Below are 24,323 nucleotides of genomic sequence, written 5' to 3' on the forward strand. Positions count from 1 at the left end.
GATGAAGTGGTGGTGGAGCAGATTTAGGCATATACCAGTAGAAGGTGATGACACAGGAAGAAGAGTGGTCTTGTGGCTAGAAAGACTATGCTGTTACCAAAAGTTTTGATGTTCAAACCCAACAACACCTTCTTGCTTTTTTAAACTTATTGTCTATGAGTATCAGTTAAATCTGTTAAATATACAGTAGATGACCTTTGTGGTAAATGGACAAATGCTGTATTTTCTAGTACCAGAAAGATATGGAAAGCATTTTTTAATCTTTGGCTCTTGAGCTAGATAACGAGAAGCTTGCTTGTCTGAGAAACCTGACTGCTTGTTATGTGATGCGTTATGAGTGGCGAGTTCTGAATGCTTTGACTCAGCATTGTACTTAGCACGCTCAGGCTTCCTGTGCACCCCGACGTTCAGTTATCAATCACTGTTCATATGAGTGTTGACCTTGTGTAAAACACAATTGGATGATTTGTTCCAAGGCTGTGTTCAATTAACTTTCAAATAAATCAAGTGAAAATTAATCGATGCTCATTTGTTCGACCGTGAGCAAATCAGCTAGAGAATATAAAATATTGTATAATATGTAGAATATAAAAGTATCGTATGGAAGGGTTTTGTCACATTTACCACACAACAGTAGTTCCTCCATATGTTCCATATGTGGGACAACTCTGACTTCGTGCTTTAATCATACAGCCACAAGTTCCGCATTTTCATCAACTTTGCGTGCCTTTGAGTTGCTGCTCGTCCTCAGCTTCCACCTTTCTCCAAGCTGTACTACAGGTGTAGTGTGTGTGTGCAAAGGAAAAAAGAAAAAAGAGCTCAAATGTTGCTGACTGGATGTCATTAGGAGAAAAATTTAGCTTTCCTATAAACCGTTGTCATTGCCTATCTTGAAACAAAGTACACAGAGTGTGTTTGGTCTTGAAAGTCTGTTCAGATTTGTGAGATTTGAAAACAAACTTGCATGTGTTTTAAATGTTGTTGTCACACAGATCTTAATAAGAAAAGTTTGGAAGCTCTGGTTCATTTAACTCTGAGTTAGAAGATGATAGTAAATAGTTGTTTTTTGAGACTTTGTAACTATAGTCTGTTAGCCTGTTTACACACTGATGACTGCATTAAACGTTAAAAATAAGTTTGATTTAAGTTCTCCACCGGCGTTGTTGATCTTGTTGTGATAATAGTCAATAAAACCTTCCTCTTAATGGTTTCACATTTAAAAATGGAGTTCCACATTAAAGGTAACATCCAATAAATCAAATTTTTTATCCTTGCATAATGAATGTGAATGAGATCCAATACTGCTATTTCTCATAGCAACAGTGTTTTATGAGGTTGTGGTTAGTGAGGTGGACCAAAAATACTTGCCGCAGTCACATCAGGACGTCATGGGTACATTTATCATTTTACTTTTTTGACATTTGTGCGTAATAATATAATATGTGTTTGTGTTATTGTGCTTTACAATATTCATGAAGGTGTTAGTATACACTTAGTATAATAATATAGTATAGTATTATTATAATAATATAGTATATTATTGTATATTAGAGAATCAAAAAAATACTCTCTCTTATTTATTCATTTACAGTTTAAAAAACTCGAAATTACTTCAAAAAACATGATAATCCATTACATTAAACATGCAGCTTGAATTTGGATTTGTCAGTTTATTTATTTACCTTTATTTCTTTGTGCCGGAGTACATTCTGCACTATGTAAAGCGTTTCCTTGATCAGGGCAATATGGAAGTCTACGTCAGGACATAAACTTCCTACAAACTTTGTCACGTATGTATCTTTATATATAGGATGACGCTGTTAATGGTGTTTTAGATGTGTTTTAAAACCTTTAGTGTTTGTGTTAAGAAATAAAAAAGTAAAAAGTATGTTTAAATTCATATGGCGTAAATTAGCTGTAGAAAGGAATAAATGTACAATATCTCTAAGTAATTCTGGTATTCATTGTTTGTAAGAGGCCAGAACGTAAATTAAAAGTTGGGATGGTGATTTTGTATGCATGTGTGTGTGTATATGTGCGCGTGTGTGTGTGTGTATATAGATACAAAAGCCAGTGCAGGCACACACACTTTTGTTTTTGTAGTTACTGTATTTCTATGGTATATCAGGCAGTATAGTATAATGTGGAGCTAAAAAAGAAATTATACAGAGAGTAATTGGGACATGCTCCACAAGCTGTCAAAATGTACTAAAACTAGTGGTGTTCAGAGGACATTTGTATGATGTACTCAGAGTGTTCCCGTGAGCATGGCTCCATCTGTAATTTCTTATAGTTTTCACACCGCACCCAGCAGACAGACAGCAAAAATTATCTATGGAAAATGTGACAGTGTGGCATAAGTGGCATAATTTTGAATGTGATTTGGGTTGTAAGCTTCTTTGTGTTGAAGCCGAAAAAGGCTGTGCGACACGCAGATGGAGAGAGTACTGGACCATTTTCCTTGAGTGTTGGGTGCTTAATTCAGCGAGACTTTTCTCAAGTAGAAGTGGCAGTTTTTGAAGTTGTTTTAGTGAGGAAAGCTACTTGGGTAAAAGTTATGTCACTCCAAAGTGAGGACACAGTCGATTGATTCTGAATGAAGGAAAGTCATTTTAATTTCATTTATATTTCTAGGAATACTACACAATCTGAATCAACACATCCACCTGTTGCATTGTAGTAGAAGCCTGTAAGGTCATGTCACTGTTACAGATTTAAGATTTGTATTTTATCATCAGCTTATAATGTTTAAGGAAGATGAGGCCCAGAAGAACGGTATGTTATATAGCATCATCTTTCCCTTAAGCTACCATCGAGCCAAATTTGAGTTATGTCTTTATTTCACAATCACTACAACAATTTAAAAGCATTTGTGTTGTGGTTGTTGCCTATTAATTTCAAGCCTCTGCAGCTCAGTATATTCTATTAATCCGACATCCGTTCCTGCTCTGATATAATCAGAACTGCGCAAAGTCTCATGGTTTGTCTGCAGTATTGGAGAACATTCATCTCAAGACAGTTCAGCATTATTGATAGATGCCTATCAGTTATTGTAACAGTCTATCAGCATTTATCTCCTTCCGTTGAGGTCAAATATGTCTCATTCGCTGCTCGGTTATGATCAGACTGACTCACCGATTGTTTATTTCTGTACTGAAGGTTAACTGTCTGTTCTGTCAACAGTCAAACCAAGAACCTGCAATCACACATACACACACTTAGATTTCTTAGCTGATGAATATGTGGCTTTCTCTCCGTCTGTTTAAGACAGAGAGAAAGTTTCTTTATCTCTAAGTCTCTGTCTCATTTTACTGTAGTGCAAGACAGGAAAGGCTGTTAGTGTCGCGTGTGCTAGATCATGCTGTAACCCTTGTCAAAATACTTGATTTAGTCGCTCAGAGATTGCAATTAACAGTGTGTCAATACACACTGACATTTGTTTGCTATTGGGATCTTCCTCAGTCACAATAATATTTCTTCCAAGATTTGATGTGGCTACTACCTCTTTATTTCATGGTTGGGCGTGTTTGTTGGGTGTGCTTGTGTAAATGTGCACACTGTATTAACCTTGTCAGATGTCACGTGTTTTTAACAGTATTTTCTAAAATTGCCATTTCTATATGTGGATCTGTGTTTTCTGTATCTGTTGTATCTGCTGAGTGGGAAATGTGAAGCAACTTGTTTCATTTTTGAAAGTGCACATGTGTTAGAACTATATACCTGCTGAGGAATGGGACTCACTTTTTGCCGCATTTACAACTATTGGACTAACTCACTCTGCCGCTCTCTCTTGCACACACACACGCACACGCACACACACATATACACACACACACACACACACACACACATAGGCCCATTAGTATTGTAGTCTGGGATCTGGCTAAAACATCTGGTGGCTGAGTAACTTTTCAAAGTGGTCTTTGTCCTCACTCAGTGTGCATGCGTGTTTGTGTCTGTCAGTGTTCGTACGTGTGTTTGTGTGTCTGTGTAATAGGGGGCAGACTTTTTATGGCGTCCCGTCAAATTAAAACTATGATTTAAACTACTAACATGCATGTTCTTTTTTAAATTTTTTTTTCTTCAGTGAACTGAATAGCCACACCATCATCTGCAGATTATTTTTGTGTGGGCCTCTGGCTATGTGGACTGTTTGAGTTTTAGAAAAACACATTCAAATGAAGATTAAGAATGGATCTAGTAACTGTAACTCATGAATGGACACTCTGGCCTGGCCTTATTTTATTGATGTAACCCTGGCTGGCTGCTCCATAACAGAGTCAGCGGGAAGAGAGCACAGGTAGATATGACACACTTGCCTTTGGTCCAGCTTGACATTTCTGCCCAAATCTGAAAGAACCAGTGAAATGTGGTTAGATGGAGCTAACTATCTCACCTGTGCTCTGCAGGGCAGGGCTGGGCCGATTCTGTTAAATAATCATGGCGTAGCAGCTTTGGGCTTTAGAGGGTACTGCCGTGAAGACAGTTCGAGCTCATGCCCTCAGGGCTTCCCTTCAAACCACATAAACTTTGAAAGAAGCAGGGAGTCAGAGTGCTTAATCGGTGTATTTAAAGGGGTGGCATCTTGTCCTGGTATAAAAACATTTGTTTAATGTGTGCATCATTTATAATGTAGGAAATTCTTTGATTTAAATGAAACAGTTGACTTTGGGTTACTTGGGATTATGTACTATTAGCACTATATTCTTTTACAACTATAAAGGATTCATCTTGTATTGCAACTATTGCTGGGCAATCATCTGATATCAATATCATGATTAAATGTGAACACAATTTTAAGAGATTCATAATATTGGTTTTGGTAATTTTGGATTAATTGTAACGATGAGGCTGTGCTCACACCTGGTCTTTGCAGATTATTGTTTAAGGTTATACATGCTTATAAATCACTATCCAAGTAGCCTGAAGCATTTGAACACCACAGAGATTCATTCAAATTTGTTACCATCAGCATATTCCTCCTTATGGATTAATAATACATTTCATGGTCAGCATGTTTTAAAAAAAAAATCTCACTGTAAGGGGAAGTCTTCTGGTAGTATTAGTAGTCACTCCCCTTTAAAGGATCTGATAAGTTATATTTGTCATGGTCAGCATGTTTTCTTACTTTTGTCTCCCCCGAAAAAGAAGAAGTCCACTTGTTGATAAGTGTGTATGTAACAGTGTGTTTTTGAAGTGTCTGCTGTCTGTGTGAAGACGTGGCTGCATGGTTAGATGGATGATGGAGGGAGGGAGGCAGGGAAGTGGTTCTTTTTTGAAATGGAAATTAAGGGGGCACACATCTGGGGGTCTTTGAGACTTTTGTGGGGGGAGACGAGAAGGTGGGTGTCAGAGGCCCACAGTCAGTGGTCGTGGTTAGTAGGGGGTGGGGGTTAAGGAAGAATGGATAAAAAAGAGGGAAGAGGAAAGGGTAGTTTCTCATTTCTGGGGAGGTAGGAGGGAGGAGATAAGAAAAATGGGATAAAGAAGGGTGTCTATGGTCAGTGTTGGCCTGTAGAGTAGGGACAGAAAGGGAGAGAGAGAGAACAGATGGATTGATGGATGGATAGATTAATTAATGGATGTAGCGAAGGAAGGAGAAAGGAAGTGAGACAAAGCATGAGGAAAGTTAATACAACCAGGCTGTGGTAGACATACGTGGAGAAGGAAAAGGATATTTTTGTGAACAATAAAGTGGAAATAGCGTATGAAAGGAAGTAAAGAGGGAAGGAAGGATGGTCAGAACAGAAGGTCTGATGAGAAACTAATTTGCATAGACACAGGAGTGGGAGGAAGTAAAGTGGGGAGAGAAAAGGGGGCAACAGATCACTTGCTATAGTTGAAAACTTTACGGCTGACAGTTAAATTTACTTCGGGCCTGTGTGTGTGCAAGTGTGGTTGTGTGGTTGTGTGGTTGTGTGTGTTGGGGTGGGTGGAAAAGCACAGCGGGGGGCATGGCGTTTGCTCTGCAACATGGCTTTTGGGCTTCACACACACAAGTTGTCCTCTCCCTTTTCTTTAGAAGCCTATTTCACCTAGCTGTGAGAATCTCTTTCTCTCTCTTTTGCACTTTTAGATGAGTTAGGGAGTGAGTTAAATAATTAGATTAAATTTCCCTCCCATGTAAAAATGTTTGCGTCGTAACTGCATTGGTTGGGAGGTGGTTGCAGAAGCCATTGACATGCCTTGACAGATTTACTCTTAAATTTTGCAATTTCTTCAGTCGAAATACTCCAGATTTATCTTGCCTGCTACTGAAAGCAAAGAAACAAAAAACAAATGGAGTCACGCCTTGAAGGATAAGATAAAACAAGTGCTTCTTGCTTTATTTTTCATGATATATTTCTGTAATAATATGATTATACAGGGAGTTATGAAGCAAAGTGTCTTGTAAGTAGGGGTGTGCCAAAAAAATTGATACAGCATTATATCGTTATACTTTTTTTAAACGATGCACTTTTATTAATTACACACAGTATAATGTGATGTACAAATTAGACTTAGGTTGTACACCTCAATTTGTATTTTCAGCAAAAATTCAGTAAATTCAGTGAATTTTCATTTTTATGTGCCTTTAATAAAGAAATGTTTCTTATAATAATTTTTCATAGTTGCTCTATAGTTGTGTTATTTTAATTTACAGACTGAAAAATGTGTGCTGCAGAATTGTGCTGTTTTCTAACAGTCTAGACTTGCAGCGAATAAAGAGAGAAAACCTTTTCACAGGCAATTTGTATTCATAGTTAGACAGATATCGTGACATATCATTTTAGCAATTTATCAATTTTCGCAGAATTGCTGTATCACGATATTATCAGTATCGTGAGCCATGTTACGTGTTTTGTATCGTATCGTATCGTATCGTGAGGCATCCTGTGAATCCCATCCCTACTTGTAAGTGTTGTAAGGATGAAAAAAGTCCCTCCTGAATAATACTTAAGAAGGAGGCAGCTTTGACAGCGTTCAGTTTTACAGATGAGGAGGTAGGAGATAAGGAAAACATCATATGGAGTGAGAAGGAACTTGTGTGGTGCGCCACAGTGTTAAACAGTGTAAAACGCACTATAAATCTGGGGAAAATGCTTTTGAGTAGATTCCGTTTGAGTATGAGGTTAAAGTTGGAGCTGTAGTAAAATGGTGAAGTATAATACTTCACCATTGGTGAAGTATTATACTTCACCATTTTAATGTATTGCAGTCCAGGTGAACATCACTGCAAAAGACAACCTCCATAATAAATATATAGTTGAATTAACACCTCTCAGAAAGTTTTAATTGCAACTGGCTATTATTACCTTTGTAAAGATATTGCCAGATCTGTTGTACGTGATTGCATTAGATTGAATAGGTGTACCTAATGAAGTGGCTACTGAGTGTGTATTTGGGCTACTGTTATCCAAACTGTATCATATGACTGTCCTCTTGATGTGCATACACTCTTAATACACCTTTTGTGTATGATTTGGTGCCTGAACTGAGATCTGAACTAATTTATAGGTTGTGTGAAACTGCAAAAAAGGAGAGGGCACAGTTTTCATCGGTTTTCAAAAAATTATTGCGGGTCTTTTTTTATGTGGTTTGTGGAATCTGAATTGTAAACCTTGGAATGATATGGCTCTAAGATATTAAGTCACTTTCTCTATTTGCAAATGATCAACACATCATTGTAAAAATTCGTTGCTAAAGATGGTTTGGCATTTGGTCACTAGTAGCTTCATAGAAGAATCATTCAAAGGAAAGTTAAAACCTGTTAGGCACTACACGTACTGTTGATGGAGAAACTGAGAAATATTGCAGTAAAGAATCTTTTCATTGCTGTGAAAATCCTGCATTAAAGAAATTACAGTGACTCACTGTGATAGTAGTCATGTTTGGCTTTGGATTTTGATTAAAGTCCAGTTTTTGAATGGAGTCCAGCACTGCATTGACATCACTGAGGCCCTGGAACCTCCCAGTCTTGCTTCCCGTTAGTGTTGAACAGGGAATGCTGCTTCATTTGGCCAGTATGCAGATAGAATGGCTCTGGAAAGGAATATAAAGTCAACATTGTGGGTTGAAAATGTTCCGTTGTGTGTCAGTGTATGTGTGTGTGTGTCTTAAGTTTGTCCAGACATTTTTCCCGTCGGGCCGGCCGCTAGCAGGAAACGTCCGATTCTCCAGGAGTGGAAAGAGTGTGTGTGTGTGTGTGTGTGTGTGTGTATACATGACAGAGAGAGTTGTGTTGAGTTGCGAGTGCGTAGCCGTATGTGCACAGTCTAGTGTATCAGCGTGTTTCTGTCAGTGGATGTGCGTGTGTGTGACTGACGTAATGTTTGAGCTTACCCAGACAGAGACAAACCAAATCATGACACACACACACACACACACAGCGGTGTGTGCATGCGTACGTGTATGTGTGTTTAAAATCATCAGATATGCCTGGCACACTTGCGTAGACTGGTGAGATGTATGTGTGTGTTTCTGGCAGAGCTGCAGTTTGTTTTCCGTATTTTTGGGGAAAAGACAGCTAGGCAAGCATCAACAATCAGCATGTTGATTTATGCAGCTACTAGTTCCTTCCATTACGCCTACAACTACCACTGAAGCAGAGTTTGTTCTCCATTATTTTTGATGTATGAGTCTTAGCTGTGGAGAGCGAGGTCAAAATCAACAGGCCCCGTGTTGATTTATGCAGCTCCCGGTTCCCTGCTACTATCGTACATCAAGGCGGGACATTCACACCGTCCATCCAGGCGAATGTGGATACTGTCTTGACTGTGGTTGGTAGGTTTGTCTCCCCTACCAGCCACCAGCAGCAGTTAACCAAGCTTTGTTGCTGAAGGAGCTACCTTGGCCAGCAAGCCAGCAAAACTGGAAACTTTTCTTTCCAGTTCACAAACTTGATCTTGAATCTTTGATAAATCCTTTATTAGTTTATTTGTTCCATTGCCAAGCGTTGTGTAGTTTATTTCAGTAAATAAACTGTTAAATAAGTTAGCTACTTTACAGGTGCAATTATTTAAATGTTCTCATTTTTAACATGATGACTAATAGTTTTAATTCTCTGTGTTTTTATAGTTCTATATAGCAAATAGTTAAAATTAATGGGCCAATATAAGCTGTTATTTAACTCTTTTATTTTATTGATTTTTTTATAAAGAAGTTCTGTAACATGTTTGGGGTGTCTCTAGTCCCTAATGATAAGTGGCCTATGGTCATACCATGTAATCGCAGTGTCTGCCTGGGGACCTTTGTTGCTCGATGACAAACTGTCGACTCTCGAATGAAAGCAAAATGTCAAAAAATATGATAAATAAAACAATCATAATTCCGAAATTACCGGCTACATTTTGACATATTTGAGTGTTGTGAACATTGTCATGCCCTTCAGATCTGCTATATCCGCAAATAGGCCTACACTCACACTTTGCGGGAAGAAGTGGACTGATACCATTCCTTTGATTGTTTAATAGGCGCTAAGAGGCACTAAGAGGAACATATCTATTACAGGGAAGTGGCAGTGTGTCAGTGATGAGCACGTGCATCTGTGTCAGAGCATAACTTGAAAGCTCTGCTTACAGTAATGAAAAGACAAGCCACTCCCTCAGCTTTAACCTCAACAGCTGAAATATCTGGTTGATCAAGGTTACTGATTGATGTTGTTCACGAGAGAGTAACCTGTTACAATATGTTCTTGTCTCAGAACGACATTGATAAAGTTTCTGCTGTGCTCTTTTGTTTGTCTCTGCTAATTCATAGAATAGCAGCTGCCTTTACCTGTAGAGGCAAGCAGCTTAACAAGACACACCAGCAAAGCAAATCCATGTAGAGACGGTGTAAGTTTGATAACAATATTTAGAATCTGACCTAATTACAAATGCAGTGCACAGCACAGGGTGCAGGTTCATTTTGTGTCAGTAAAGTGAGATTATGTTATTTACTGCATGCAAATGCACACATGATTAGATAACCTCTAGTAGCTTTAATTTAGGGCTGCATATAATGCTTATTTTTATTATCGACCCATTTGCTGATTATTTTATCGTTTGGTCCGTATGGTGTCAGAAAATCCTGAAATGAACTTTCCAGAGGCCAGGCTGATGTATTCAAATTGTTTGTTTTGTTTAAACCCCCCGAAATGACCAGCATTTCCTATCAAAGAAAAGCAGCACGTCCTCACATTAGAGCAGCTGGAACTAAGGAATTGCTGGCATTTTTGCTTGAACAATAATTAAAGTAGTTAATAAATTATCAAAATTGTTGCAGACGATTATTCTGATGATCTGCTAATTGACTAATTGTTTTGGCCCTACTTTAATTCAAACTGTGAATTTGAGTCATCCGTCAAAAGGAAATCATTAGGAACGGTGAGAAATTCTGTATGTAACCGTAGACAGTCGCCAGTGCGCCGTTTTGACTCGGACACCAGCACTTAGTGTCAGCTGCTCATCAACTGCTCGTAGTGGGGTCTGTTTTCTGATTTGTCCTCCGCTGGGAGCTATCATGCTAGTACTTTCGAGCCAAGTATAAAAACTGTATTGTTTCTTTTTTTCTCTCTCTCTTCCATCAGCCCACAAAAGCTGTGTAAACATAGGAAACTCACTTAAAGTGGCATCTGTATCACCCTTGATCCAGGGTGCTATGACAACTATAGATGTAGCTGTGGATAGAGAAGAAGATACTTTTGATACCCTGATTGAAGTGATCATTTTGCTAAAACTATACAAATCAATGCTGTGTCCTTTTTAAGCTAATTGCAAACTCATTTTTGGAACATTTTATTTGTATTTTGTGGAAAAAAAGAACATATGCAGCTCCTTTTCCTGCTGTGTTTTTCTGCTATTTTGCCTTGTATTGAGCTTCTATTGTTAAATCCATGTTACAGTCGTGATGAGTCAACAACTGAAAAAAATAGAGACCTACTTTAGCCTTCCTGCTTGCCTGTGTATCCAGGGCAAGCATAGTTTAAACATAGTCATCATGTTTTTAGCATTCAAAACATAAAAAGAACAATTGCAACCAATAATTATGAGCTTTCAGACCATTTTTAAATAAAATAAATGTAATAAAATGTACTTTTGTTTTCAGTTACCTTGACTGTTTAATGCGTTTGTAACACTAGCAAAGTTGGCACACCCAAAACAACAGTAACTTTTAGATGTGTTTCAGATGTCGTTATTTTCTGATGGAGCTTTGCTGTACAGTTAAGTATTTTACATTTGCACTGTGATTGGTCGATGATAAACCCAAAATTATATAACTTTTAAATAACAGTTAAAGAAAAATCTGCTTGCCAATGCTGTCTGTCTGTCTGACTGTGATATCTGATTTTCTGTCTGAAATATTTCTTAGAACTTTTAAACATCACGCTTTGTGAATTTAAAATACAAACAACTGAATAACCCTGTAATTTTCATGTAGCATTTGAATAAAAAACAATGTGGTTTCCTGTCTGTCGAATGAGTAATTGATGGAATGTGAAACTAAACTCAGTCTACATGACAGCTAAAAACAAACCAATGCGCATCAGAAAAGAGAGCCCTTGTATCTGTCTGTCTGTTGGTCGGTCTGTTTGTTTGTATTCATACAAGATAAAGTTTTAGTAGTACATGCGAAGATCAGCATTGTGTATTTGAAATCCAAACAACAAAACTGACCAAAATAATCCATTTCAGATGGAACTGTTGAGTTGAATATGAAACAATGTGCTCTCTGTGCTCTAATTGGTGGAACATGGGGCTTAACTCTTTCTGCATAACAACTAAAAATGTACTGAGACACATCAAAAAGGCCTTTCAAAGACAATCATTTTCCCGGGGACAGAGGAAAAATCACTGAAAGACAAGGAAGAAACAAGCATAATTAGTTTGACCACCATGTCATTTGAAACGGCATTAGAAATAACAAATCAGAAAACAATAAAAGATGAGAACAAAGATAAATTAAAGGGCTTGTGTTTCATGGTAAAAATAATGGAAAATGAATTTGAGTGGAGTGTGTGTGGCACAGCGTGCACATACATTTTCTGTGTGTGTTTGTGTTTTTTGGTGGCAATGAGACAACTTAGCATGTGTATATGGGTACATGCAAAACATGTCTGTGTGTGTGTGTGTGTGTGTGAGCGAGGGAGAGTTAGTGAGTGTGCATTTGTGTGTAATCATGTACGTCAGGCCGTCATGAATGGTGTGTTTGAGACAGAGCGGAGTGTGGAGTTCCTCGGGCTGGACCAAATTGGAAACAGAAAAACAAACATTCCCTAGGAACCCCCGCTCTCCACGTCCCCCCACCCCTCCCCTCGTCTGCTGGCTAGTGGCGCAGTCCAACCTGTCTGGGACAATGTAACGGTCTATAGTCGGACCAGACCACACACATTCGTGGAGGGGGGTCGGAGCGCAGGAGGAGGCAGCTGTGGTGGTGGTGGTGGTGGGGGGGTTCAGCCACAATGACAGTTGGAAAAACAGACAGAAGAAGCATATGAAAATGACAGAGAGCTCAGTGACGGATTGATGGGAAAGACAGAGTGATGGAAGGGAGAGAGGGAGGAAAAGTGAGACGGAGAGTTAAAAGTTGATGGACATGAGATGTGGAAATGGGAGTTGTAGCTGCAGATGGGAATGAAAAAATGAGATATGTCACGGTGTAGCAATAAAGGGGGAAAAAAGAGGATAAGGAGAAATACATAGGGGCAGGGAAAGACATTGATTGAGTAAATGAGTAAGCAGCAGCTCGACTGAGTCAGAGCTCCACAGGGAAAATATTTAGAGTCACACTCACTCTATAAGAAAAAGCAAACTTTTTTTCTCCCTTTTTCTTTTCCTGTTGTGAGTAATACTAATGAATAAGTCACCCTGCAGTTATTCTTTTTCTTTCTTTTGTTCATGGAGAAAAACGCTCTTACTTTCTCTCAGCTCTAATAGCTAATGCTATTATGTGGTCAATCATGTAATAACCGGAAGCATATGTGTGTGTGTGTATGTGTGTGTGTGCGCGCGCGCTTAGTGTTATTTCACAGTTAGGATTTTACAGCCGGGAGAATACTCACAATGGATGAACGTGATCTTTGTGTTTGTTTGCCTGTATCTACGTGTTTGCATTTAGTCCCCATACCATGTTATGTGTGCATTTACATTTTACATTTTAAGCAGAGAAATATTAGATGTCCTCGTTGGGGATACCGGATGTCTACCTAGAAACTATCGACCACTTTTATTCAAAAATATGTAATATGTGTAATATGATATAATCTTTATATCCTCAAAAACATTACTGTTTTAAGATGGGAGGGCCTTTAAATGACTCACACTTGAGTAATGACTCAATGTGCCTTAATTTTCATGCCAGCAATCCGTTTTTCTTTGGAAACATTCAGATAATGACACACTCCAGCTCTCACATGGCTTAATTTTATATCTATAGTCCAAACAAAGTCAGAACTGCATGTGGATGTGGTCAGGACCACACTGAACCAGGTAAACCACAGAACAGGTATCCTGGGATATGAAAGAGCCCTTCCTTCGCATCCATTCCAGCTCTTTTGCTGTCTTGTTTATTTACTTTGCATTTCAACTTCCAGGGCACCATGTGGTGGAAATATACAATTAATAGTTCTGTTATGGCAAAAAGAAAGACTGTTTTAATATGCACATCCTCAGAATGAAGAAGATGAAACGGGCTTTATAAGCTACCAAGAAACAAGTCCCAAATGTAGACTCTGCTCTGAAGTTAGTTTTTGCGCAAGTGTGTATTTATGTGTGTGTGTCTGTGAAGAGTCGGACTTGTCTCTTATCCACCACTGATACACACACAAACACACAGACACACACAGACACACACACACCTACACGTGCACACACACTACCCAGACTGACCCAAGGAAACTGGCTTTGTATAAATACAGACTCAGATTTAGATTTGCGGTGAGAGGGAGAACGAGGCAAGACGGATGGAAAGAAGAAGAAGAGGTGGCAGAGAGAGGGAGGGAGAGGGGAGTGGTACAGACAGAGAGGGTGGGGTGATTTTTGTGGTTGGGGCAACAAAAGGGGGAACTGAGAACTGGAGAGTCTGACATTTAACACTAGCATTACCGGATAAAGAAAATACAATTGTCAACGGTCACAGCCACTGGACATTTAATACGCAGAAATGAATTTATGTATGATTTCCTTGAAATTGCTCATTGATGACTGCTTTGTTCTGATTCATAGAGCGATCAATATTGAAATGAAGTGAATAATAATTTTAGAAACACAGAGAAAGAGAGAAGTTGTGTGCTGGTGCCATTGATTGCTACCGCAGGCTGTAATTGTTTTCTAATTTGAATTAATTCCTTGCGCTTTTTTTCCTGTCACCAATTTATTGGCAGCACAGTGTACGAAACACTTTAATTTCAAGTGTTTTCAGCTGACCAGTTTGTTTTGCTGTTACTAGACCGCACCGACTTCAACAATGCCCCCCTCCCTTCCACACATATACAAGCTTGTTGTAAAAAAAAAGCATTTGCTATTAATTTCCTTGAGCATGGCCTTCACCACATGCTTTTTAAAAAAGGCAGATGGTACACCGTTTTCACATTCTTTTTGTAAATGGCAGATTTTAGAGAAAAATACAACAGGTTTCTTCATTTGAGAAACTCTGGTTGATGGTTTCTCTTGTCAATAGCATACATCTTTTTTTACAGATAAACTATTGGTGGCTTGGCTTCACACGTGGAAGGAGTTGTCAGTTGTCAGCTATGATGTTAAAAACAAAACTGGTACAATTCGAGAGTTTTACTGACTAAAGGACTCAGCAGAGAAATATTTCCGCTTATTGTTCAGCCAGTAATTTAGATGCCTTGGATGTGTGGACGAAATTGTTTTCAGTATACATGAAATATGGACAAAATGTCTGAAGTCTGGCTCAAATAGGTTCCAGTAAATGATGCAGAATGTGCTCATTTCTAACATTATTTGTCCTTCTGTCATTTTCCAGGTTGTTAAGGTGATGCTGGATTCTGACAACCGTGACTGAGGACCTAAACCGAAGACCAGACAGCAAGAAGGGCAGCCATCATAATACTTCTTCCATGGATCTACATCACACCTGATCTAACTCAAAGCTGCTTTTGCTCAGCTGTTAAGCATAAGAGGAGCAACATCCTTGGACCAAAGCTGGCTGATTCTACACGGAGTTAAAGAACTTCTTAAACAAATGTTTTTGCTCTGATGTTCACGGACGTGTGTGGAGTTACGTGGACCTGATAAAGAAATGGAGGGATATTAGTTAGGGCCCGACACCTGGTTTTCTGCTTCCCATTATCGTGTGGAGTACGGAGGACCAGTAGCCGAACTGTTGGCTGCTGCTGGACGGAGCTTCGCGGCGCTGGGTCGAATCGAGCCGCTTCAACAGAACTGATGCCAAGAGTCAGCCATGATGTTTTTGTAACCTGATGAACAGCAGAGGTAGGACATATATGTTTTAATCTAGGCTGGTCATTTTTTAAAATCATGAATCCCTCAATATTTTGTAGTAACTTTAAAACTCTTATTATCTCCATCACAAGGTTTATGTGATGACTCATTTGACAAAATTAAATACTTGAACAACTTTTAACACCTTTACTATATATGAAATACAAACTAATGTATAAATAATTATTATATGTATTTAAATTACATGTCTGCACCCTTCAGTAACATTTAGTAGTATGTGATCATTGGTCATTCATTTTCTATCAATTGGTTGTTCTGATTTATTGTTAGATATCGATGATATCTGAGGCCATGAGTAATTATTGGTTATCAATTGATCTCAAATCGATGTCTGTTTAGTTTTTGTGTTTACCACATAAACAAATACTGTAGAATTAGCCTTCAATGTTAAGCACTGCTCTAATTTACGTTGATAAAAAAAATACATTGCAACCTTATTAGGCATACTGCAAAATATGTTATTCATTATCGAATACAAAGGAGTTTGAGTGTGTGTGGTTGTGCATGAGGCATGTTTTTGTTTAAACTTTAAAAACAAATAAACACAAAACTACATTCATCATTTGTTTAGATGAAAGAAAGAAGTTTCAACCGGCTACTCAAATCTCAACCAGTATGTGGGTTTTAGTAGATTAGAGTTGTTGCCTTTAGCCAGAACGGCCCAGGGGATAGTTTACTGAAACTAAATGACTGCTGATAAAATGGCGTTTATGCAGAGCAACGGTATTCTGAGAAGTATTATGAAAAAGTGCTCTTAGTCATCACCCTTGGAGGAAGTGAGTGTGTGTATGCTACATATGCCCTGGTCTTCAGGCTTAGCTGCTTGACTTGTGAGGCGGGAAACCGTGTGTGTGATTATTATCCACATTCAAGAAAAGGCTGAAGAATGTCTTTGACATTATCGAGCGACTGACTCTTCGCCAAGCATTACCTGCTCCTCCATCATGCCTACTCTGTTGCACGCCCGTTCAGTAAACCTCATTAGGAACAGAGCTCATTAGTTCCTCACACTCAGTAAAGTTTAGTGGTAGCTAGTTGGTCACTTGTTTGAAAGGTAAGATCATACATACTCAGAGCAAAATATGTAAGTAATTGTTACCACGCGGGTCTCGTTAACTTATCCTCTCTGACATAACTGTTTTATTTCGCTTTGCAAATACTGTAAACTTTTACTCCACCACTACAGTGATAAATTCAAGCAGTTAACATCTGGTAGATTGGTGATAGTGATTGTGAGCATGCAATTACAGGGTGATGATGTATAACTGGACGCTTTTGTGCCTGTTATTAAAATGTAGGGCTTTATTTTAACTTTGAATACAATTAGTTTAAGAAGCCTTGAGTGTGAACAGGCCATTTTTTTCTGTTGCTGCGTGCATTCATGTGTTCGGAAACACACACAGTTCATTGTACTACAGGAAATGCAAATACATACAGTTGAGGTTATTATGTAAGTGTGCGCACAGAGCTGCAGTGGTTTGTGGTGAAGGGGTGCATTATAATAACTGTGTGAGTATTATATTGTTTCTGTTGAAATTATGTGTTTGTGTTTATGTGTGCTGGTGTAAAGCAAGCTATATTTTGAGTGTGTTGTGTCGTTTTTATGTCGAGTTATACTGTATGCTATGCAGAATGCTTCTACTCTGTACTTGGTGTGTATGTGAGAGACAGAGCATGAGTTTGTAAATTTTGTTAACATACTTTTTCCGCACCGTATTTTGTTGGATCAGGACTATTGTGAAACTGTGCCTTCAATGTGCACACACACATACACAGACAGTTTGTATAGGACTGCTTCGATTTTTTTTCTCATAGTCATCAGTTGTACCAAGTGCACACACACACAAATACAACTGCTGCGTTATCCTCCTACACCTGTGTCACCACACACCCTGAAGCGCTGTCTTTCTGTTTCCTTTCTCTTTCTCACACACACTCATGCGCTCTCTCTCTCTCTCTCTCTCTCTCTCTCTCTCTCTCTCTCTCTCTCTCTCTCTCTTTTTTCCTGCTGTCTCGGCAGTTTTCATTGTGAACTGTTTCTGCAGGAGTAGTAAAACAAAAATTGTGAAAACTGTCCACAGTGACGTGTCTGTGTTATGCACAGTAACTGGGATATTGTTTCGGGAGACTGTTGAGTTTTACAAATGTCATTTTTCAGCGCTTTGAAACCAATTTCCACTCATTCTGATTGTATCGGTGTGGTGGCAGAAGTCGTACAGGAGAATTTCCCCAAATCTCCTCAAATAAATCTATCTGTAAGGGTTAACACCACCAGGGCTAAGTGGGAAAATACGTTTGTGTGTGTGTGTGTGTGTGTGTGTGTGTGTGTGTGCGTGCGTGTGTGTCACTTGGGTGAACTGAACCTTTAAGGGCAAATTCAGTGAGACTATCTTACTTTCTATTTTTGCGTGTTCCTGCCGTGTATTTCTAGGGATGTCTGTTATTTTAGCGTGTTTGTATAGATAAATGATTAGTGCAAGTTTGAGTACATGGTACTGGGTACGTACTTATTAGGCCTTTTGCGCACACAAGTGCGGACAAGTGTTTATGTGTGTTTGTATGTGTGTGTGTTTGTGTATGTTTTTCATTATGTGGCATGGTGGCTTTGCTCGGTGATGTTATTCAGCAGGGCGGATTGCTTTGAGCTGCCTGATGCTTTTAGCTGTGGTCTGTGTGTATGTGTGTGTGTATGTGTGTGTGTGTGTGTGTGTGCGTGTCCAACTGTGTCTACATATGTGTACGTTTACATGCCTTCAACTGTGTATATACACATGTGCATGCATGCTTCTGTGTGTGTGTGTGTGTGTGTGTGTGTGTGTGTGTGTGTGCGTGTGTATTGTGGTATTATGTTGTCTTTGATGTGCCAGTACAAGTCAGATTTGGAGTTTTAGAAAACTGAGGAATGTTGAGTGGAGACAATTCAGTCAGGCCCACAAGCAAGTTTGACTCTGATGCTACACACAAACACGCTCACACACACAAACACACACATTACTAAGACACTTAGGGGTTTATTTCTGTGATGTAGTGCCCCACAAATGAGTTTCGCTGCTCTGAGGCAGTGAATCCCCATGTGTTTTTTCTTCTCGTCTGTCAGTAGAACGCCTTTTCTTTCTTTCTGTCATCCTCTCACTGTCTGTCTCTGTGTGTCACCCTGTCTCTCCCACACACGCACACAAACACCAAAAGTCACATTAGACCCTGTAGACAGTAGACAGTGTATCAACAAATGTCTGTAAGCTACCTGTTGACCTATTTGCACAAAAATGGGTCAACAGGTTAGTTCACTGTGTGTGTGTGTTTTTCTGATGATCTCATCGTCTCACATTCACATCTTTACAGCGAGATGTACCACATTTCGTTCTCACACATAAATGAACACGCACATGCAGGTTTTGGTGTTAGTGTTTCATTCTGTATGTGTGTGTGTGTGTGGGACAGCAACAGATACCCATTCATCATTCTGTACAGAGAGCATTAAACCTCTGCCCCTCCTAAACACACACATACAGATAGACACGCGCACACACACAGAAACATGCACGTATGCACTCACACAGTAGGTTTTTCTCTTTGTCCCCCAAATCCCAAACAACAATTAATTCAAATTAATTCCAATTAAGGCTTATTAATTATGCAGACAGAGATAGATAAAAGAGGTGTCACCAGCTGTCAAGTCAATTAATGACTTAATTTGTTGGTTTGTTAATGATCAGCTTGTGTATAAGGGCACAGAATCAATCAAGGCTCAAAGTGACAGATGTGTGTGTGTGTTTGTGTCTCATTTTCTGCAAGGATTTCTGTGTGGAGTGTGTGTCTGTTTACATTCTTGTATTATAGTTATTTGTGTGTGTGTGTGGGGTGGGGGTTCTTAGTAGGCTTAATTTCGGTTAACAGGTGAGGTACGGGTCATATACAGGTCACGCTCGGGTCACAAGCAGGCCTCAGAAGTAGACTGATCCTTGATTCCTTAAACACAGCTCTGTCTCTCTCCCTGTCACAGTGAAAACCGCTGGGCTGATAGGGAGACACTGTAGTTCAGGCTCAAGTCTGGCAGATAACGGTGTTTTCTTGGAGTCTTGGATCGTAGAGACTCACTATCTCCGCTTAGAATGCAATACATGAGGACTCCAGATTTCAACGTTACACAGGCAATGCATTTGAGTCTAACATCCAGCAGACTGGTTGTTCAGAATAAATGTTCAGCTAAAAATTACGGTAATGAGAAAAGATTACTACCGTAATCCCCTTCCCCCACAACTCTGCCACCCGCTCCTCTCCACCGCTATCCAGTCAAAACATAGTTGGGCTTGCCACAAGCAAGATTGCCCAGCAAGATTGCTCAAAAAGTTGCCCCGTGTATCATCAGCTTTAGGAATAGCAGGGGGATAATATTGTGGACCAAAAGGAATTCTTCAAATTTTGGTGTTCACACTCTGATCTCCTCGGCAGAGCTTCATTAAAGATGTTCTGTAAGACATCCTTCTTTAATGAGAATGACACCTGGCTCACGTTAATTTTCAGTACAGTAACGACAATGCACGCAGTACAGTACCATCATATAAATTACAATATGGTGTTTGTCACAGCGTGTCACATGTTTGTATCTGTGCATAGGAAAGTAGGAACATTGTCTACAACAACTTTACTTTGGCATGTCTATAGTTGCCAGACTCATGCCAAATTCATGATGAATGACTTCGGCCCATGTACACGTATGCCTTTTCTCAATCTTGGGCCAGTCCATGGGGCACTTGAGTCCCGAAGCTAGCCCCAGTACTGATAGCTCTTTCTCATCCCAGATTGACCCCCTGTTTGCGGCCCTTAAACCTTGTCAAACCTGGCAGCCATATACAGTATAGAGAGGTTGCCGTAACACTTGACTGTAACCAAACTGTGGGAAACTCTTAATCAGAATTTAGCCTGAGCACAGTATGCCTTTTGACCCTCCTGTTATTGCAGCAGGAAAGTTATTTTATTGAGAGTTTTCGCGTAAACACCTGGCAGCTTTGTGTGTTAATTGTCCACCGTTGATTTCGAGGGTGCTTTTTCTTGTCCAGCTTTTCTGCGGGGGGGAATCCATGAATCAGATTAAGAAGGGTAACTAGGCAAAGCAGCTGCAATGGACCCAACCTAGTTTTCATTGCTTCTACCAATTTATCTTCCTTGATGTCTTGTTTCTCAGTTTGTAGCAGAGCAGGGCTTGAAATCCATTAATCAGATTAGATTAGCAACTGACCACATAGCCAAAGGGAGACCAGACCCCAGCTAGTGGTTCAGTATTTCAGTGTTCCTTGAGTGTGTGTGTGTGTGTGTGTGTGTGTTGTGCGGGTCTGTGAAAAGCACTATACAATTACTTACATACTATATGTGTGTGTGTGTGGGTCTATGTATATATGAGACTCCAACACATTTAAGTAATGCTAATAGAAAAAATGGTTAGGTGTAGTACCACATTAGCACTCAAATACAGACACTTGCTCGAGACTGTTAAATTATGGAGTTTATGTTAAATACTATCACACACGCTACTTAGTTCTTATCAAAAGCTTTCCCCAACTGTCTATATGTATTTCTCTGTGTGAATGTTAGTATGCGCTTCCCTGAGGCCTTTAGACCTGTGTATGTGTCACTACTTGCTCCCACAATAACCGTGCTGCATCCATTCACCTACAAATTTACTCTTTAATGATGTTTGCTCGTGTGCGAGGCTACCTGTTTTTGCTTCTGTCTGCATGCAGCTTGTGTCTGTGCCCTTGTCTGGGTGTGCGCGGGTGTGGGTGTGTGTGTTTTTTGTTCAGTTTGGCTACAACAGTGTGTTGTAGCCAAGAGAACAAGTGTTAACAAGCTCTGTGCAGACTGTATTTATTTAATCCATATGCTGGTGAACTATACAGCTGTGTGCTGCTCCTGGTATGTCTGGAAGGAAAAATCACTCTGCAGTCGCTGCCTTGTCTGAGGTACAGAAGCTAGTGCCAAGTCAGCTAGAACGTGGCTGCTTATATTGACAAAAACTCATGCTGTTTTTTTTTTTTTGCTTAAAGGAGCATTTTGCTGATATTCAAAATTTTTTACCATGCATTAGTCATGGGGGATGACGTGCCTTTACCTGCTGTACTTGCAGATGTTCTCTGGATCACTGTAGCAACTCCCATTGACCATTCACTGACAGTGTAGGAAGAGTTTGGCAGAGATCAGCCAACTTCCACTTAAACATGCATAGTGGATTTATGGATTACTTCACATTTTATAACATGTTGTTAGAATCTGTGCATATTTGTGTTGAGTTCACTGCTGAAGAAATGCAACAAAGACAGGCAGAGACTCAGGCCGCTGCTGATAGTGCTGCTGCCAGTTCGGCAGCACCAGCTCCCCTATCTGAAACGATAAAGACAAGAGGCGCTGGGAGCTGACAGGCTAGTGGCTAGCGGTGGTGCTGCAGCTAGCAGCCAACATGACCAGCTAAAGCAGCCAGGCCGCCTGGCAGCAGCAGAACAACTTGCCAGAACAATGAGAACAGAGTAGCTGGGGGCAGACAGATAGTTCCAACTGGTAGTTTTTTCAGCTCCAGGTGCCCACCACATCCAAATGCAAGCGAGTCAGTCATCATGCTGCAGTGAGTTTCACAGGAGACTGCTGTGTTTGTTTGTCTGTGTTGCCAATGCCAGTGCAGAAGGATTGCTGGTGTGTGGGTCAATGTGTGCACAAAATTGCCATCAGAGATAAACAGGAAGAAACGAGCATTGCAAACAAGAACAAGAGAGCTGTTGACAGAGAATTTTTTTTAAATGTGTGCTGCAGCAATACATTATTTGTTGATGTCATGATTGTTAATGTTGAATGTTCGTTTGCTATATGTAGGACTGATTTCAGCAGCTGGGGGCAGAATTTGGTGGTGAAAAATGGGAGGTTATGCTTACTACTTTACTAACTACTACAGTTTCACTCGCCATAGGAGATCCGGCATAGCTTGCTATTCAAAAAAGTTTACACTTTGTGTTGGCTTTATGCTTTGGAAAAACTGAATGTAGCTTTTTCATGCAGAGATGAGGATGGGTAAATTTTATTTATATTTCATGTTTTTGCAACCCAGTAGGACAACCAAATTTACTTTGTCAGTTAGTACTAATTGATGAGTGTTTGTGAATAACAAAGGAAGAGAAGTATGTTGCCTATTTAGCGTTCAGTATGCATATGTAAGCATTTGCCTCTTTTGTGTAAGTTGTGTTGAGTTTTTTTTGTGTGTATGAAGTAAGATTTCTGTATTCCTCTCATTCTCTGTTTCATAACTCCATTTCACTTCCCAATCCTTCCAGTAGCTGGAGATAGACAGTATAGATAGACAGTAGGTAATGCCAGTACTTCCAACAACAGTAGCAGCTATTGGTATTAGCTACTGGTACATCTAACAGTACATTAATTTATGAATAATGAATACATTAAGAGAGTAACTAAAAATCTAAATTGTTACAGTAGTATTTGGAACCCTAACTTTTGATACAGGAAACACTGCTGTATATAGTACATTATTTATGTTTGTTTCCTGTTCATATGAAAGGTTTTACTCTAAGTGAGATGATTAAGTGTTGCTCTCTCTCTGAGTCACTTATTTGGTCTTAAAGAATCAGCACTGAGTAAATCGTCCTGGGGAATGGACGTTCTTGACTCCAGCTGCTTTGAGTCCCTCGGATACGTTTGACTGCAATAACAAACACTGTTGAATTTGACTCCTGAATCCTTTCAGAGCCAATTGCCAGTAATGGAACATGAAACGTTCCATATTGTTAGCAATATTTGACGACCTGCTGTGTCTTTGACTACAAGAGGGAAAGGGGACATTGAAAGATTGGCAGAGAAATAGATTTAAATACCTTTACAGAAAATAAAGTTATGAATGAAAGATTGGGTGGGACTGGGTTTACATTATTACTGTTATTAACTTCAAAAGCGTTGGCAGTATATATTGATAGAAATGCTATGAAAGCCAGCACCAAATTGAAGGCATACTTAATAAGGAGGTGTCTGTGCTTTGTTTAGTTAAGATCTGTTTAACTTTGGCATGTGATTGTACTTGAGAACTGCTGCTGTTTTATTTGTCATGCTTTTTGTGTGACTTTTTAATGTATATTTTTATGCTGTCTCTTGCCTCGAAGGTTGGACTTTTGTCAATCACTCGTTGTGATTTTATTAAGGTTAATGCAGGTTTTAAGATCTCCAGGGGGTGATACCAGCCCATGGAAAAAGCCCATTGTCTGATGCCAAAGTCCAATATAAGCCACTATATTAGCCAGTGTAACTGGACAAGCTCCGTTCTGTAGTCCTGAAGAGTTCCAACTTTTCGCAGACATTTCCCCCAGCTGCTTAACAGAGTAGATTTACAACCGCCTCTGTTGGAATATTAAGTGGAATACCTACTTTTACTTGACTTTTTTTACTTTTAGAAAATAACTAACCTCTCTAATGGATAAGTGTCCTAGTAGGCTTAATGCTGAGCCTCTGTGTGTGTGCGTGTGTGTGTGTGTGTGGTAATCTCCATGGCAGGTTCCTTGCCATTAGTGCACTACTGAACAAGGCAGCAATTCATTCAGCAGGTTTAACTGTCTGGTGTGTGTGTGTGTGTGTGTGTGTGTGTGTGTGTGTGTGTTAGAGAGAGAGAGAGAGAGAGAGAGAGAGAGAGAGAATCTGTGTATGTGGTGTGTGTGTGTGTGTGTGTGTGTGAAGCAGGATTCTAAGTGCAGAGTGTGTGTTGTTTTTAGAGAATTGTTTCCGAGCGCCTGTCTGCACCATATGGCCCAATGTGGAAAAAGGCCCCTTTAGGGGTCTATGTACGTATGTGTGTGTGTGAGAGAGAGAGAGAGAGAGAGAGAGAGAGAG

The 24,323-nt window shown here is 39.6% G+C and overlaps 1 protein-coding gene across 5 annotated transcripts in view; it reads left to right on the forward strand.

The window, feature by feature from the left end:
• trps1 (trichorhinophalangeal syndrome I) overlaps positions 1-24,323 on the forward strand; it is a 118,194-nt gene that overhangs the window by 4,874 nt on the left and 88,997 nt on the right. For all 5 annotated transcript variants that reach the window (XM_046058698.1, XM_046058699.1, XM_046058696.1 and 2 more), the window contains exon 2: positions 14,950-15,419. In XM_046058698.1, the coding sequence (XP_045914654.1) occupies positions 15,407-15,419 (13 nt within the window). In that variant the 5' untranslated portion in view covers positions 14,950-15,406. The remainder of the gene's footprint in view (positions 1-14,949; positions 15,420-24,323) is intronic.

The sequence above is a fragment of the Micropterus dolomieu genome, linkage group LG09 (genome assembly GCF_021292245.1).
Source record: "Micropterus dolomieu isolate WLL.071019.BEF.003 ecotype Adirondacks linkage group LG09, ASM2129224v1, whole genome shotgun sequence".
NCBI classification, from domain to species: Eukaryota; Metazoa; Chordata; class Actinopteri; order Centrarchiformes; family Centrarchidae; genus Micropterus; species Micropterus dolomieu.